An 18,227-nucleotide genomic window follows, 5' to 3' on the forward strand; every position below is an offset into this window, starting at 1 on the left:
GTGAAAAGTGATGATGGAAGAGGATAAACTTCTCTCAGAAGCAGTGTGGCAGTGGTTTAGATAGATACACATATTTGACAAAGTAAGACTGTTCTGGAGACGCACCCTGATATTAACACAACTGTCATTCAATTTGGTCGGCAGGGCCAGATCATGAAATACGGAGTAATACTGCCACCTGGTGGCATCTATACTGCAGACACTAAGGGTTGAAAGGCTGACAAATTCTTACTGTGTAATTGATCCCTGAAGTGATTTGAAGTTATTAAGATTGTAACAATGCCATTCTCCCCTAACTGGTCTTGAATAAAACAGATATTTTAGACCTTTTAACCCATGCCATCTTTTTCGACCCCTGGCAAGCCAACTGAGTAATTACAGTTGCATTACATATGTGATGCCTGAATATAGAAATGAAATTAACACCTTTTATAGAAACTCTGTCGGTTTTATTCTTTCCAAAACATTTTTTTAGAAACATCACAGATATAAAAACAGATTCCGTACTCAGGATTCACAGTATGTTTGTACAATAGGTCATTTTGCATATTTTACGAGGAAAAAAAATCCCTGGGCTGTAGTAGGCAAAACAAAAGAAACATGTAAAATATATATTTTTAAAAGTGAAACTGTCATGATGGTGTGGTCGTGGCATCTACTTGAGGAGGGCGCGGTAGAGGAGCTGGGAGTGGCTGGTGGAGTCCTCATTCTCCAGGCAGAAGAGCAGGTCCCTGAGGTTGATACGAGTGATGCGCTGACGGGTGAACTGCCTGGACGAACCCGAGCCAGAGCTGGCCGAGGAGGAGGAGGCCTGAGAGAGAGAGAGAGAAAGAAAGAGAGAGAGAGAGAGAGAGAAAATAAAAAGAGAGAGAAAAAGAAGGAAGAGGGTGGACATTAAGAGATGGGACGCAGAGGTTAAGTTATGAGGGGTAGTGTGCAAGAGAAATAAGTCTCACATTCCGGTTTCAATAAATGCTAAATGTTTCACATACAATGTACACATGCAAAATAGGTACACATAAAACAAATATGCATTCCTTCTACAATGCCATCTTCTCCGAACATTCTTGCTGTTCCATTATATTGTTCCAGCATACTGTGCTGCATGTATCCTGGCAACTTCATAGCTATCTAATCTGCTATATCTATAAATCATTGTTGTTAGAAAGCTGATGTGATGGCGTCTATGATGTGGTCCCAGAGGTCTGAGATGATGGCGAGTCAGAGCAGCCTTAGCCCTCACCTCTGCAGCCCCAGCACTGCCGGGGGAGTCCATCCTCTTCCTCTTCCTGGGGCCGATGGCCGCCAGAGCCGTCAGATTGGCTTCCCTCTGTCTGATCTCGGCCAGCTCCTGCTGCTGCATCTGTTGCGCACGCACACACACAAATAACAATTATTCTCCACATGCAATCATAACAAAATCAAACTCAGATAGAAGCCTACAGACAAACAACTGCACACAGTCACAATATATGACAATAAATACAATCTGACACACAAGCACGCACACGCACACACGTAAACTAACAAAAGCTCTTTCTGGGAGCAAGGACTCAATTCAATGGCTTTGCTTGGGTAAAATCAGGATCACAAGGTTGCCTTTTAGCAATGCCAAATACAACTTTTAAAATATGTCAATAGACAAGAAGAGATGAAGACATTATTGTTAGCAAGACATGGCATCACAAGACCTGAATTGAATTGCCAGTTGTACCGTTTTAAATAATCAGTACCCATCTCTAATCTCTACCCTACCACTGCATTACCTCTGTACACACACTGTGAAATACACTCAGGGTTCCCACTCAGTCAATTCCATGACTTTTCCCTGACAAAAAAACGTAATTTCCATGACCTACTTTACAATGAAGGGTACAATATACACTGACCAAAGCTTTCAGAACAGTCACATAGCATCCAAGAATCTTTTAATTATTTTTAGAGCGGGAGATGAATAAATGGGTATTGAATGAACAAAGTTGGGCTAACCACAACTACTCAGCATTAAAGCAGTAAAGCTAATAACCAGATATACACCAACTCTGAGTGGAAATATATCTGTATTAATGTATTTTGGCAAGTATATTTTAAACTGCTACAACAAAATTCCCTGATATTACATGACTTTGCCCCCAAAATCATAAAATTCCCTGACTTTCCATGACATTCCAGACATTCCATGACCCGTGGGAACCCTGTACACTACATGTAGCTGGTCCAACACAACAATGGCATGGCAAGCAGAGATAAATACAGACATACAAATACACACTGTACTGCCAACACACACAGACGTTGAGGACCAGCTCTCTCATCTGGTTTTACACATCTAACACATTCATCATGTGGATTGTCCTACCTCTTTGGCTTTTTGTTTTAAACGCAGCTGTTCAGGGTCTTCTTGTCGCGCTCGAGACTGGAGAAGAAAAAAAAAAAAGAGGTAAACTCACAGCACTTACACAGGTTCATCAACAGCAGGAGGTGTCACTGGCCAGGTAGCAATGCCAGAGACTTTCTAAAGAGGAGACACAGCACTCAAAGAATCTCCCATAGAAATGTATGGGGCTAGTTCTTAACGCAAACATGGCAGTCGTCTACACATACTCCGGCCCTTCCGCCGACAAAAATTGACATGTGAATACACCGTGCCAATCATGTGTTGTGATCTCGCAGCTGGAGCGAGGTTGGTGTGTCGTGAATTGTGAAGCATTGCACACGCGCAGTCCTACCAGAAATAGATGCCTGATAAGTGCCCAAAAAGTGTTGCAATATGGCTGCCGAGTGGAGGGACTTGCCTAAAAGGACTTATGCTACAAGCGTGTGTCCCCCCCCCCACCTTGATATTTCCAGCTGCCTGAGCTCTCTCAGTCCTGCTCCCCACAGAAACTAGACAAATGAATGTAGTCTGGGGCGGTGGTAGTGTAGTGGTTAAGGAGCTGGGCTAGCGTGCAGTAGCCTGAAAGTTGTCGGTTCAATTCCCGGCTTCCACCAATGTGCCCTTGAGCAAGGCACTTAACCCCAAGTTGCTCCGGGGACAATGTGATCCCTTGTAATATAGCTGACATATGTAAGTCACTTTGGTCAAGAAGTGTCTGCTAAATGTAATGTAATGTAATGTAATGTAATGTAGTCTGAAATCTCCCGTACGTAGTCAAGTGACTCAGAGCTAAGGAAGAGCAGTAACCTGGTAATGGGGTTGTTAACAAAACCATATTGCAACCTGTTAGCAATTTTCAGCAACAATGGAAATTGCATTGGTTTTGGGAAACGTTAGCTACTATGGTTTTGGGAAACGCACCCCAGATTGTGACCTACCTTACCAAATAAGAAAACGACCACCACTAAGGTCTTAATCACCTATCCGAGGGGGTCTCAACTGACACCGAGTGAAGTATGTGCATCACCTGTCTGCGTACGTCTCACCTTAGCTGCCTTCATGAGGATCTCTCTCTCCTGCTCCTCCTTGCGCTGCTTCTCCAGCTGGTCCAGCTGCTCAAAGAACTTGAGCTGCAGCCGCACATCGCTCGCCTGCTCGTAATGATCGCCCTCCTGCAACACACAGCCAGCTGCACATTACCATCATAAACATTTGAACACACACACCATACGGATTAGGACTTGTGATGGAGTAGAGATTATGAAGCACTTAATCTCACTCCCCTCATCTACAGACAGTGCTGCTTGAAACCCTACAGATATGGTTATTACTTTATATATATTAAACGTATGTTTCCTTAGTAAAAAACACCATCAACAATAACAATAATTTAACAAAAACTCAGCCATTTACTTTACAAAAATGTATTCTACAGCAACTAATCTGTCCTTTGTGAATTGAGCACATTATTGGAACTGTAAATAAGATGATAACTGTGCAGTCATGCTCCCAGCAGGATGCAAAACAGAACTACAAATGACATTTAGCACATCTGAGAGGAAACATCTGCTCCATGGCTCCACACTGCACCACTTAGTGCATTTATCCACACTATCACAACATAATCATTGTGTTGAGATTTAAAAAAAAAAAAGAAAAAAAAGACTGCTGTTTCATGAAACAGCACACCTCCAAATCAGAGCAACATGTGAGTCGCTGTGCCCCGACTGACCTTGAGGTTGATGTTCTTGTGCTGGGCGGCAGCCGACACCTTCTCCAGGAGGCTGGTGAGCCGCTGCTGGGTGGCGTGGGACACAAACGTCACCACGTCAGGTCCCAGCTCAGTGATGCCGTACTTCTTTCCTGTGAGCAGGGGGGGTTGATTCATAAAAATCCAAGCAATAACAGGCCAGACTGGGATTGGAAAGGCTGTGGCCTTTGTTTTTAAACCCGATTCAACACAGGGAACCTCATACAAAGTTATACAAAATCTTATTAAAAAAAATATTTAAAAAAAAAAAAGGAAATCAAACAGGCTTAAAGCCTTCCGGTACTGTTAATTATGACCGCCACTAGTGCGGAGAGAATGTGCAGGACTGAGTGACCGGTCATATTTTGGACCGCCATGCAGCACATCTAGTTTTTTAAAGTTTACAAAATGGAACATTTTTCCAAAAACATTGATTAATCGGGTTAAATAATCCTGATCTCAATACTGATTAAAATAATCATGATTATGATAATCGCTACTGTACATACAGAAGGTAAAATATCATCCGGCTCATCCATTCTCAGATAGTAACAAACCCTCACCTATCTCCATCATCCTCCTTGTCAACATGGCAGTGTGAAGGAACGCCTCGTCCTTACACGAGCGCATCACCGTGCCCACCAGCTCTGAGTTGGTTGCCAGAATACGGGCGCTCTCCTCCGACAGGTTCACCCCGGCCATGGAGGCCACGTCGTTGATGTCGTCATCATCCCTGGAACGGTGCGTGCAAACGAGGGATTAATTAAACAAGGGCCACACATTCAAACCAGTGTGCCTGGACTCCATATACATCTAGCTCTAGCTTTTCTTCATGCATTCAAGGGTCAGGCCTGCCACTTCATGACCATCCAACTCTTAAAATGATTGGCAATATGACAGAGTAATATCAACCTGGCATCAGAACCTCTCATGGAAATGGCCATTCTGTGAGACTAGCGATGAGGAAAATGGAGGTCTTTGGCCTGATGAAATTAAAATTGTACTAATGGTCATCAACTGAACAAGTAATGTCAACCACAAGACACTTTACATTGATGGACCGATATGGACTCCAGTGGACCACTGCCTGGCCTGGAGAAGGCCCAAATGAGCGGCATGTACATTTTGCTCCTATTGAGGGTTATGACTCTAAGCCATAACCAGTGCCAGAGAGCAGTCTCCACAAGGGATGCAGAAACCCTCCCTAGAGAAACTACCCATCACACTAGCCATGAGAGAGTACTGAAACAGCACTGATCCAGATAACATCAAGTCATTAGGATGGCATTATGACATTATGACCTGGTCTCAATCCCTGCAATATTCTACATAAACAGATTTGCAGACAAAGCGGGTGCAAGTACAGTATACACACAAAAACACACAGGTGAGTGGCCAATTGGTCCGACTCACTTGAAAGTGCCTCCAGCACTGTCTCCTGGTCTGCCTTTTGATGTCCCAGCTGTAAGACAGGGAGAAAGAGGGTTGGGTGAGTGAGGAGTCAGAGTCAAGAGAGTAATTGGGGAATGATGCTGAGGACCTGACTGTTGGGGACTTGCCTGTCAAAGAAGAGCTTTTTAGTGCTGCCGCGATTAGTCGACTTAGTCGACCTAATCAACCATGAAAATTAGTCGACGGCAATTTTTTTTAGTCGAAGAGTCGTTTTACTATTGACCGCCTATTTATTTTTGGTCTCAAACGGCTCACTGTAATGTTATATTAACTCTATGTTATTAACCCTTGAAAAGTACAATGACTGTCTTTGGATGTTAAACAGGCTACTAAGACTTTGGCAGTCATGTTTTAAACCCCGCTATGCACGCAAACTGTTAACGCCAGCAGCAAAGCTGCGTGCCTGCTAGAGGTGGGTCGGTCGTGAACGAATCAGTTTGTTCGAACGGGTCTTTAAAATGAACGACCTGAACTGATTTGCCTTTTTAGTTCTTGTTCGTTCGTCGCTGAATCACGCTGACCTTGTGCTGCTGTGAATGCCTATGGCCCAGCTTCCTAAGGTAAGAGCCAAACCAATCGTATGCTGTTGTCTGTATTGTTTCTAAAACGTTCTCATCGAAGTAGCCAATGAGGGGCATGAAAGCATAGCAACCGTTTCCATGAGACTAGTGGGAGAGCATACGATAAAAAAATTACGATAATGGTTTACATTAACAATTCCATTTTACATTTCAATATTGGCATTTACATTTAAATATCTGTCTAATGGTAAATGCATGCTGTCTTTGTATTTTCTGTGTCATGCCAGGTTAATAAATGTCTCTTCTCGTTCATCCTCACACCAAGACCCCCCACCTGTTTCACTTCGGTCTGTCGTTCTCGTTCAGTCAGTCACTCGTTCTTGGCTAGAAGCAGAGTGATTATGGCTCTGTAGCCTAGGCAAAATGGGGACTTGAAACCTTTTCATCAATATAATCTTTCTGCCAAGCCATGTTTGTCGGCATAGCCTACTGGGTCTTTGTTCCTTTATAAATGAACAAATTTTTTAAAAAAGAAATTAGCTGATCTAGCCATAGTCTACTCTATTTACCTTCAATATGTCAGTTTAATGTCAAGGTGAATGAACACATTAGCTACTGCTGCTTTGTCTAAAAGTACACATAATCATGAAGTTGCAGCTATATATTTGCCGCTACAATTACAGTGTTGTGTTGACCGTTTGCACAAACGAGGAGCTGAGAACCTGCATTCCATGATTCACCGCTGAACTACGTTGCACCGGAAATGCGACTGAACGAACGAACGAACGATTCAGAACGAATCATTTTGGAGAACTGAACGACGCAAACTGTCTCATGAGAACGAACAATAAAATCCACCTCTAGTGCCTGCCTGCTTTCAGCGCAATTCATTATTAGGCAGAGCTAAGTGGGGGGAGCTAAGCTAGTAGGTTACGCTAGTCCAGACTAATATAGTATTGTGGAAATTTAAATAAATGAAGTAAAGAGTGTCTCACGTTGACAACGCAACGGCGTGTCATTACTGTAATTCATTCATACAAAAAAGCGTTAAAACTAAAAACTGAAACAGAAACTGAAACCACTTGATAACGTTGGTAGCAAAGCTCCAATTCAACCTATTGGAAGGCTATTTAATTATGAAACTACATTTAATAGAACAATGTGGATTTATGCAACTTCCATAAAAACAGAGCACAGACTATAATACACTATCTAGAGTATTGTATAGTCAAATGTGAATAACGTGGCCAAAAGCTTGTGGCATAATTAAATATGGCAATATTCTGTCCATTTGCCTACCAGTGTATGATGCTTGCATGAGGGAAACATCCCAAAACAACGACACCCATATAATTGCTGTTGTTTTGAGAAGTATTTATCATGCAATTAACCAGGCAAAAGCAATGAAACTATTGTTATTATATTTTACATTAGTAGAGCAGTCATCTGATGTGCATGTTTTCACAAACTTTTTGTGAACAATGTTAGCACTTTAAACACTGGCTTTGAAGTGCATGTATAACAATATAGCATAACAATAATAATTGTGATGTGATATAATGATAATTTGATGGGGGGTGGGTTCATGTAGGTGGGCCCTATGACCCCAAAGTATGCCATGACGGGGCTTCAGGTCAAAGAAGTTGTCTATGTCCATGGCAACACTGGCATACGAATCAAAGGTCTGATCATTAGATCTGAAGGTAGCATTTTCAATGGGTGTTTTTTTTTTTTTAATACATAATGTTTTTGAACAGTTTACTTACAGTAATACAGCTACACACACACACACAATGGCACCTGTTAGCAGCTTAGACTATGGCTCCGCACTGACACACACCTGTTATCAGCTTAGACGGTGGCCCCACAAGCACTCGGTTCTGTGGCTGAGCCCTGAGTGTCACCATTGGGGTCGTTGCCAGGGATACCTGCGAGGGCTTGCGTATGGAGCCCGGCTGAGGAGTCCTCAGTACCTTTTTAGACAGACAGACAGACAGACACAGAGTCAGATATACTTTTCATTGATCATAAGAGACATGCTGCATGGGGAAGGTATAATCCTCTAGGCTTGGCTAATGTTTCATTCAAACAGGCTAAAGTGACAACAAGAGACATGGCGGCCTCTATATTCTATACAAATCTTATGAAGTTCACATTTTTTCCCCCCCGCAGCACTCAGATATCTGTTCAACTTTCAAAACAGCACTGGGCTCGTCAATGTCACTTCTCTCATACTATCCAATTAAAATCGAGGAAGGGGCAGGATCTACATTGTCAACAATGTTGGTAGTGACAAAGAAAAACTCAATCAGCCCAGTCATCCGTGATTAAATATAAAACGACTACTGCAAACAGAACATAAATTCCAAAACCTAGAAGGATGACCTATGCTATTGCAATGCCAAATGAGCTCCTTTTGTCTGTCAAAGACATATTTTAGTGAGCGGAGTCCTGAACGATTGCTCCCAGACCAAAAAGGACGTGCTGACAGACGGTTTTGGCAAACCTAGAGACTCCAAAGAAGTGCTCTGAAAATGAGGTTCAGGGTGCTGTCCTTTATGTCCTCATTTTTTTCATTCCACTACAGACGTATGTAAATAACAGTGACCACCCTAGAAAAGTTTGTTTTCGAAGACAGACACAAACTCTGTGTGTGTGTGTGTGTGTGTGTGTATGTTAGGTACCAGTGTGGTAGGCTGGAGGTGTGGGCGTGGGGCAGCGAGGCTGGCAGTAGTGCCCACAGCTGTGGCATTGGGGCCAAGGATAGTGGTGGTGGCAGTGACAGGGCTGGGCATCAGACCCTGGCTCTGCAGGATGAAGGCTGCTGAGTCTGGGGTGAGCTGGCGCAAAGCAGGAAGACTTCTCTGGAGAAGGAGAGAAAAAAACACACACACACACACACACGTACATATTTAACATGTTGGGTCCTTCTCATCCAATGTCACTTTCAAATGCAGATTAAAATCCCACTTTTATTCATTAACTGTTTAAGCACTGGTCATATTTGTAGAAGACAATTTTTTTCCATTAATCCTTGCCTGTTAAAAACACACGCGCACGCACACACAAGAGGCTTTCTGCCACAGTCTGCTAATTTTTCTGTATTTTTTAAGCAGATGTGCCTGAGGGCTGGACTCAAGGTCTGTCACGACACAGTGCATTTCTCTTTTTTTAGACTGAAATCTTATGTGTAACTTTTTGAGCAACAAAGCATCTAAGATCCAAGCCATATCAATTAGAACACTTCCATTACTGAGGACATTATAAATGACTATACTACTGTTTTGCATAACAATTCTCACACCTAGCTTGACATAGTTAATAAATACCAGTCTTTGCTGTGTGATTGGTCCTCTTTTCTAATGCCTTCGTTGTCTTGTGGATCCATAAAAAGGGGAGGGGAATGTGTAAGCAGAAACATAAATCTTACCTTAAGAAAAGGCACAAGATAAGGTTGGGGTGAGGAGTTCAGCTCCCGGTACAACCGGCTAGTGAAGTCTTCAGGTTCAATCTTTCCCTCCTGTTCACATATTAGAATGATCACAATGAGACTTTTCTACATCTCAAACATTTCTTACCTTGTAATACATCACTTAGTGTTATCCTTCTCTGCAAAGCATTTAATCATCATTGACTGGTGAACTTTTGATGAATTTCATGGCAGTGGGAAATGTGAATACTATATAATGAAACTGACAGAAAGAGTGTCACCGATGGACTTTTTACATTAAGGCCCAAAAAATTGAGTCCAATAAAAAGGTATAATATATATGAACACAAAAGAAGAAAAAAAAAACTTCTGTAAAGATACCTGGTTTGTTTCACCCTGTTTACCCTGTCGTTGACACTTACTAGAAGCTTCCGCACCAGGTCTTTCACGTTGGCTGCTGTCTCTGTGGACTGCTTTCCACTGCATGCCAACTTGATCAATGTGGATAGGAAGTTCTTACATTTCTTCACATTCTCCATGGTCTCCTACAATAAAATAAAGAATAAAATGTTTCTGTTATGTTACTGAAGTGAGTTCATGTTAATATGCTACTACAACTGATTTCAAACCTCAAACAGTTCTTATATTAGGCACAAAATATATTGGCTTGGGGTTGTTTCAGAGTGGTGAAAAGCAGAGGTATGATTTAGGACAAGAGTGAGCCTCATATGCTAGTGGTTAACAGAACCCCCTACACACCCACACGCTACCTGGGCAACAACAGTTCTGTTAGGTGTCGCTGCAATCCTCTGAGGTGTCGTCTGCTGCACCGTTGCCCCTACAGAAGGAGTCACTGTCGTCCCAGCGGCCGCTGAGACTGGATGCTACACAGACACAACCATGACACAGTTTTAACCACAATTTCCTGCATTACATTCTCTTGGCCACAACTATCATCACAAACCCTACGAGATCCTGCTGGATAACTACTTTCTAATTGTTCCCATAGGAACTTAAATGACCACTACCATTTTAACCACAATTTAAATAACCACAATTTAAACTGTATTCATTCCCATGGCAACTTAAGTCACTTTCAACCTTAATCACAAGAACCTTGCAAGATCCTGTAGGGGACAGTATTGTGGTCTAGTCAAGAAGAAAGAAAGTCACAACACTTCGTATAGACTGATTTAGAGAATGTCTATTATAATTAACAATACGTTAACAAATGAAATCATTTCTCGACACTGCTTTAGAAAGAAGTAAGACAAAAAAAGAGCAGCTTGAGAGCAAATTACATATTTTCTTCTAACATGCATATCCTCTCACAGGACATGTTCTGATTAATTGGCACCAGACATGAATGTCATAGCTCATGTAGAATGTCAATATTGTACCTGACAACACATACAAAACTGCATTTAACGGCATTTAACAGTCTCCAGTCCAAATCTAAGGGAAAAGATTTAAAGGAACACGTCAACCTTTTGGGAAATAAGCTTATTTGACGTTAAGAGAGAGCTATAGTCTAACTGGTGTAACCAACTCCCAGTGAATTATGCTAAATTAGACAGGATGCAAAAGTGCCTTGTATTTCACTTACATTTCACTTACACACTTATTTATTCCAAATACTATAAATTCTCAAATTGCTCGCGACAACTTTAGCCCGTCAACACTTGCATAAAATGGTTGTTTGGTCGATGTCGGATTTTTTTTAAACCAAAAAACCTCCAAACAACAGACACAGCTCCTCTTTTTTGCACAAGTGTGTCATCATGTTCTACTAGTTCTGCAGCTTCGATTTTGGAACTTTCATGAATGTCTATCCTATCCATCTTCACCGTAACGTAACACCAGAGCACTATACCCTCGCCCCGCAGTCACACCATGCGTGTTTAGAAGCGCAATATTGAAAAGGGTCTCGTCTGAAACAGTGTTGCACGGCGCAGCGTTCCTAACGTATGGCGGTATATTAAAAAATAATATCATAACGAAAATATACACCTGTATTCGGTGTGAATCGGTATACCGCCCGGCACTACCTGTGATATTACTTATCATGTGTGAATTTAGGCGCTTATAGTCTAGGAGCGGTGGTGGGAGACACGTCCTATAGGCTACTGTTGATGAAATATACCCCCGTTTCCTAGCCTCTCGAGGTACTGGCTATCTGTATTACATGCCCCCCATGCACATCGTTGGACCATGGTTATCAGTCAGGGTTTTTTGAGGAAATAAACTCCATAAATCCACCATTAATTTGTAATTTTATCAGTTAGTTGAGGCTGGACTGTCTCATCTGCGTTCTAAGGGTGGTAAATAATCCATAAATCCACCATTCATTTGTAATTTTATCAGTTAGTTGAGGCTGGACTGTCTCACTGGCTCATCTGCGTTCTAAGGGTGGCGTTTAGCGACAAGTCAATTGCATTAATAGTTATAATTGTAAATCATTGTTAAAAAAAATAGTTACATGTAATGTAATACCTCGTAAAATCGCCACCAATACATTTTAATACCTTTTAAGGGCCTTAATTTTCGCTAAATTAATTTACTACCTTTTAATTTTTTTCAAAACCTGTGGATAGCCTGATAAGTAGACAGATGTACCTGTAAGACAGGTGGTCTCTGAAGGGTAGTGGTTGCTGGGGCAGGGCTGGGAGTGGGTGAGCCCTGCCTGTTCACAGTCAGCGGGGCCACTGGCCGGGCAACAATGGGGGTCCCAGGAGCCTATAAGAAGAAGGGGGCATAAATGAAGGGTGGGTCAACATCTGAGCAGCCAAATCAGAGATTCACTACAGTGACCAGAGGATCCTCTCTAAGTCACATGTCAAACTCCCTGATTTCCTGACCTCCACTGACTAAAAAGTTGAATTTTCATGACCTGTACTGAATGGAGAAAACTACCTTTGCTCTGCACGCACACAAAAAAAACCCCATCAATTTGTGAGCTTTACTCTCTAGTTCAGATATTTTCAGTATTTTCAAACTATAAAGTTTACACTGCTAAAATATAGTGCATAGTTATGATCAGATAACTCTAGGCCTAATACATTCATTAAAAGGTGTTGACGAGCAAGGGGTTCAAGTAGGCTAATGATTGTAACCATGCATTATATGAAATGCATTAAATAACCCAGTAAGGAAAAATACTGCAGGGAAAATACCGCTTTTGATAAATGCCTAGATAAATGTTAACATACTACAAACAAAAATACCCTGATATTCCATGTCTGGAATAGACCATTTCAAGTTTAGGCTAATATTCCATGATATTCCATGACCTATGGAAGCCCTGTGACTATGGCTGGTCTGGGGTTGTGGGTAGTTGGCCCTACTTCTACAACTTCTCAATGTGCTTGGTATGACGAGTATCATCAAGTCAGTATACTAGGATAGTTATGATCAGATAACTCTAGGCCTAATACATTCATTAAAAGGTGTACTTTACAGTGTAAAGTCCTTGACCGTACTTACTTACCATATTCATTTTGAACTTATGGTCTACTTATGTTTTTACCTTGACTGGCGTGGAGCTGGTGGGCGTGCTGGGCCGAGGTGCCATGGCGCTCTGTGATTTGGCCTGGGCTTGCATCTGAGCCAAGGTCTGCTGGGGTATCATCAGGAGCTGTCCATTCTGATTGCGGACAAGAACCATGCCTGGGAGGGAACAGAAAAAAAAAAAAAATTAAAAAAAAAATTACAAAATTTAAAAAAAAAAACACACATACACTACACAAGTCTTGATGTAGGATAAAGGTCCATATGTCTGTCCATCATGATGATTCTTGTGTGATTGTAAGATCGTGTGAATCTTAATGGAAATGTAACAAAGGTCTAGGGTCAAACACCTAGTGTAGGGACCGGCTAGATGATACTACTTGTGAAATACCTGGTGGGAGCTGGATGTTCTGGACATTAGCAGGCGGATTTGTCCCGGACTGAGGCATCCGGGGAGCGAACACCTGTGGCGCTATAGTCCGGATACCGCTCTGACTGACGACTGAAGGAGTCATAACAGCTGTCGGGGACATCGTCCTCGACACGGTTTGTAAAAGCGGACTCTGTAAAGTTCCTTGTGAAGTTGTGACGATGTGTGTGGTCGTCGTCACTTGACTTCCGTTTGAAATAGCGCCAGAAGTCCCCATTTGCACAGGCGGCCTTATAGTTACCGAAGTAGACCCGCTACCCAAACTGGGAGAATGAACAGTGTTCTGTGAGTTCATAGGTGTACGAATTACAATATTTGGGCTAGAGGGAATAACGTTGACGTTTGTCTTGCCGTCAGCCATTCTTGGTCCGTTGCTGACTACAGGGGCCGCAGCTGCAGGGTTGCTTGTAATGTTCACGTTGGGGCCACTTGACAGCGGCGTCCCAGCCAGAGCGACACCGCTCACCTTACTCTGACAGTTCACGTTGTCTCCATTCAAAGTTTGATTAAATATAGACGTTCCAGATCCAGTGACATCGGTCTCTACTCTGCCTTGAATATGTTGTCCCACTGCGTTTTCTGATCCTGCGACTGATGGGAGTCCTGTTATTCTTGTTGATACAGGACTCTGGGACATCATACTAGTGACACTCTTTTACACTGAAACTCCTGTGCGGCAGTGGAGACAAATGCGCGTGACAAGTCAAAAACGCTACACAATTGATAGGGCATGAAAGTCTTTTGAGTCAATACAACAACTAAAGTGAGCAAAAAAGTTACTTTAAAAGTATAAATATAACTGCTTCACTGCCTCGTCTATTCCTAGCTAACTAGCTAACACGCTTTCTTTCTATTTAGCAAACAAGCTAGCTTGTTAGCCTACTGCTCTTGCAGTCTCTCATGGAAGTCTGATTTGGCTTTCACTAACGGTAACGTTACTTGCATTGCTCAATCCTCCAGACCTGGCAGCGATATGGTAAGCAACAACTCAGCTCACAAATGTGCCCTGACCTGTCTCCCTTATCTTGCAGTCCAGTGATCCCACAATATTACAGACAACTTTGTTGTCTACCTCCGTGTTTAATAAAACTGCATCCAGCAGTCCGTGCTCCGCCGCCATCTTCCAAGCGCCATCAGTTTCGTGAGGCGGGGTTTTTCAAAATCTTAAATGCGCATGTGCAAGAAGGATGTATACGTAATATCTCATGAAGCCATACGTCTTGTGATTGGTTTGCTCTAGTCCAGGCGGGACAGCAAGCGTGTGAACTGCGCCATCGACTTTGAACAGAGGGCTGCCTGCACAATAGTGTGAGTTGACCACGAAACTCAGACAATGAAATCAAAGAATGAGCATCACATATTTCAAGAAACAAAATTACCGACAAACCAATACACTGGTTCCGGACTACCCACATAAGGCAGCCTAGCCTGGGATAATATTTTTGGAAGGCAGTGATCATATCTTTAATCTCACATGACCTAATTGGATTTTTTGTAGATTTTGGAGATTTTTGTAAAGGATGATCTGAAATTGAAACAAATTGGAGCACAACTTCCATAGTCTTCAAAATAATCACGGGTGGATATTAGGCTACCGCATGCACCGATGTTGGCTGGGCCCACTGATTAGGCCATTCATTTTTTATTGTCATGGTTGTTTAGCCTATAATTGTCAACTCACAGAACAATAGCAAATGGCAAACAAACAACTTAAATGATAAAAAATGTATTTATTTTGCAGTATTTAACTCAAATCATGAAAACAATTAATAGGCCAGGCTTAAACCTGGGCTAAGACAACACAAACGGCCTACACCTAGCGCCTAACACATCTGTAGTTCATTGTGGCAAATAAACGTAAAATTACTGAAAATTATTGTCCTCTGAGACATTTCCAAATATACCAGGATCTACCGCCGCATCTTCAGACCAAAACTGGTGTAGACCTACAACAGCAATGCAATCTGTCCTTTGCTGTGAGTCTAAAATCTACAACAATGGCTAAGGCTATAGGCCTATTGTTCTTATTAAATCTAAGCAAAGGTTATTTATACAGCACATTTTCAGGCACAAAAGGCAACACCAAGCACTGTATACACAGACATTAAAATACATACACAATCCAAGAAATTACAGTTTAGTGAAATTAGTTTAGATCCTGAGTTTGTAGGGTTTTAGGGATAACATCCCCATCCTGAGGGCCAGGGGCAGGAATTAATGCTATGGTACGCACACCCATCCCCGGCAAAAAAATTTCACGTGGACAATATTTGTCCGTTTCCCGGTTTACATAGCATAGCAACATTCACATGCAATAATACAACAACAACGTCTTCAATGACCTATTCATTTGGACAACTTGATACAGCCCTATACAGGCTAAAGTTACCTTTAGTTTTGTTCTAGCTTACCGTGACGTCTGGCTTGTCTAATAACTCCTATCTTTGCTGCATCGATCCATTCTTTCTGTTTTCGTTGTTTAAACTTTTGATATCCATGATGAGTATTGAGTTAGTGAATTATCTCAACATTGTGTGCTGATAATATAGATAGCGGAGGAGAAGAAAACAAGTAGCCTAGTTGCGTGCCTGCGTGCATATTCTCTCTCTCCTGCTCAAACAAAATGTGTGCGCATTCATTTTGATAAAGTGTTCACTAACTTCAATAGAAAATTGTAAATTGTAGCCTGATGGCATGCCGCTAATGGGATACTGTGCATAGTTATGGGAAGGTATGGTGGGCCAAAACACATAGACATAATATACATAGACGCCGCATCGACCGCTGCTCCCTACTAGCGCTGACGAGATTTGGAGCCGCCATCTTGGACCGGTCATCCACTCCACTCAGTGTAATCTGTTTGGCCGGTGCAATGAGCTGTCAGCACACTTAATTAATCATATCTCACTGAATACCGAACAGATTTTCACGCGGTTTTTTTTTTGCAAAGGTCATACATGTAGCTATGATACAGGCCACATTGTTCGAAATACAACCAATAGTACGGTAATGTTAAATCTTACTTGTGAAAAGTAAATCCCCCAGTATGGTCCGCCGATTTGAGCAGGAACATGCTTGCACAGTGCTGTCATCTTGTGTTTTCACTGTAAAAATGAGGAGTGAATCCTGGTGCCAGCAGCCAAATTACATGTCTATGCAAAAATTACACACACATGAAATTTTTTGTTGAAGCAAAAATGTCCTGGTGCTTAAAAACCAAAAATTAACTATTATGTTTTTCCCCAAATAAATCAACTACATTTGCGAGAAAAAAATTCAGAGAAAATGCTCCCTAAAAGAATTGTGGGAAGTTGCACAATTTCTCACTGATAAATGTGCAGCCTTTTCCTCAAATATTTTAAACATCTGAAAAACGTCCTTCAGTTGAGATTTTGAAAAGAATGCCTCGAAGACGGACGCCATTGAAGTTCAGCATGGAATAGTAAAAGGTAAAGTAATTTGTTCCTGCTACTTGTGAAAGCTAGCATGACAACTACTACAAATATACAATTAAGTAATGTCACATCACAGGTATATATTTTCATACCAACGTGTTTGACCTACTAGGAAATATTGGTGAAGTTAGCTTAACAGTAGCAAGGTTGCTAGCTGTACCTAGACGGTTGGTAAACTAACCAGCAAGCTAACCTTAACTTCGGTAGGTTATATTATAACCTTATCAATTTGAAATGGCCAAGTTTATAATCATTTGTAATACTTGGGACACTCTAAACTGACATTAATATAATATTGGAGTCGACGACGTCTTAATCTTTCTGTAACAAATTTGAAAAGATGGTTGGAATTTTAGTAGCCACTGAGGGAATAGCTAACATGCTAACGTAGCTGGTTAACATTAGTTAGCCAGGACTCCACTGTTCTAAGCGATCTAGTGTGGTGCCAAAGGCTTGTCTGGCACTAAGGGATCTGTTGACTGACTAATTAAAGCAGTCTGTCAACTAATTGACGTTTGATTGAACTGAACACTATTTGCTTTTAATTCGGGTTATATATATTTTGCTTGGAGTTAACATTAGCTGAGACCACCAGGGCATTCTATTAGGCATTTGTAGCATACACGTGGTGTAAGGTAACTGTTAGTGTTGTCGATTAAGGTTAGGTACATTGTCCATTCTCAGCAATAGTATGCCACTGATATTATTTTATTTGGGTGATTTAGCGATTATGTTAACATATTTGAACACACACACACACTTCTGTCTGTCTGCGGTTAAAACATTTGGTAGCCTACATGGTAAATGATTTCAGAATGAATTTAGGAAGTCCTTTGCTAGTTAGTTGATACTGCTGATAGTCAATTGTGGTTCTTGTGTTTATATAATTATGGATTTTGTTTGTTTTAACAGGGTTGGCAAAATGCTCATCAAGGTCCAGTACCGTGGACTAAAAAAGTACCTCAAACTGCAGCCTGGTTTTTCTTATGAAAGTTCAATTAAAGAAGGTGAGGTTTTATGTGAGCTTAGCTAGTGTTCATGCGCATACAGTATTTGAATGAAATAAATTTGAAATCAATGTTTGCATGCATCTGATATCAGATCACTTGGCCAGTGGTTAAGGTAAAAAAAAGATTTTGTTACCCTTTAGTTGAATTAAATTAACTAAAATTGGAAACTGAATTTCTTAAACTCTTAAAGCAACCCTTTAAAGGGACACCAGGCAACATTTTCGTGTTAATTACTCATCTTCGTAAGTCGGTATATGGTTAAATGACTCATTACAGGGCGAATGAAGACTCTCTC

The 18,227-nt window shown here is 41.5% G+C and overlaps 1 protein-coding gene across 2 annotated transcripts; it reads right to left on the minus strand.

Moving 5' to 3' along the window:
* Positions 1-427: 427 nt before the first annotated feature.
* On the minus strand, positions 428-14,620 carry taf4a (TAF4A RNA polymerase II, TATA box binding protein (TBP)-associated factor). 2 transcript variants are annotated; one of them, XM_048255817.1, is made up of 16 exons: positions 14,479-14,620; positions 13,429-14,136; positions 13,057-13,196; positions 12,147-12,266; positions 10,301-10,414; positions 9,953-10,075; positions 9,531-9,620; positions 8,785-8,964; positions 7,941-8,073; positions 5,541-5,589; positions 4,691-4,860; positions 4,110-4,240; positions 3,424-3,549; positions 2,360-2,416; positions 1,244-1,363; positions 428-811 (listed from the first exon to the last, which is right to left on the minus strand). In XM_048255817.1, exons 2-16 carry the CDS (start codon positions 14,105-14,107, stop codon positions 656-658), a joined length of 2,388 nt encoding a protein of 795 aa, XP_048111774.1. In that variant the 5' UTR covers positions 14,108-14,136; positions 14,479-14,620; the 3' UTR covers positions 428-655. The 2 variants fall into 2 exon arrangements, with proteins under 2 accessions (XP_048111774.1, XP_048111775.1); XM_048255818.1 differs by having other exon boundaries at positions 14,540-14,599.
* Between the last annotated feature and the right edge of the window lie 3,607 nt (positions 14,621-18,227).

This window comes from Alosa alosa, chromosome 10 (assembly GCF_017589495.1).
Source record: "Alosa alosa isolate M-15738 ecotype Scorff River chromosome 10, AALO_Geno_1.1, whole genome shotgun sequence".
NCBI lineage: Eukaryota > Metazoa > Chordata > Actinopteri > Clupeiformes > Clupeidae > Alosa > Alosa alosa.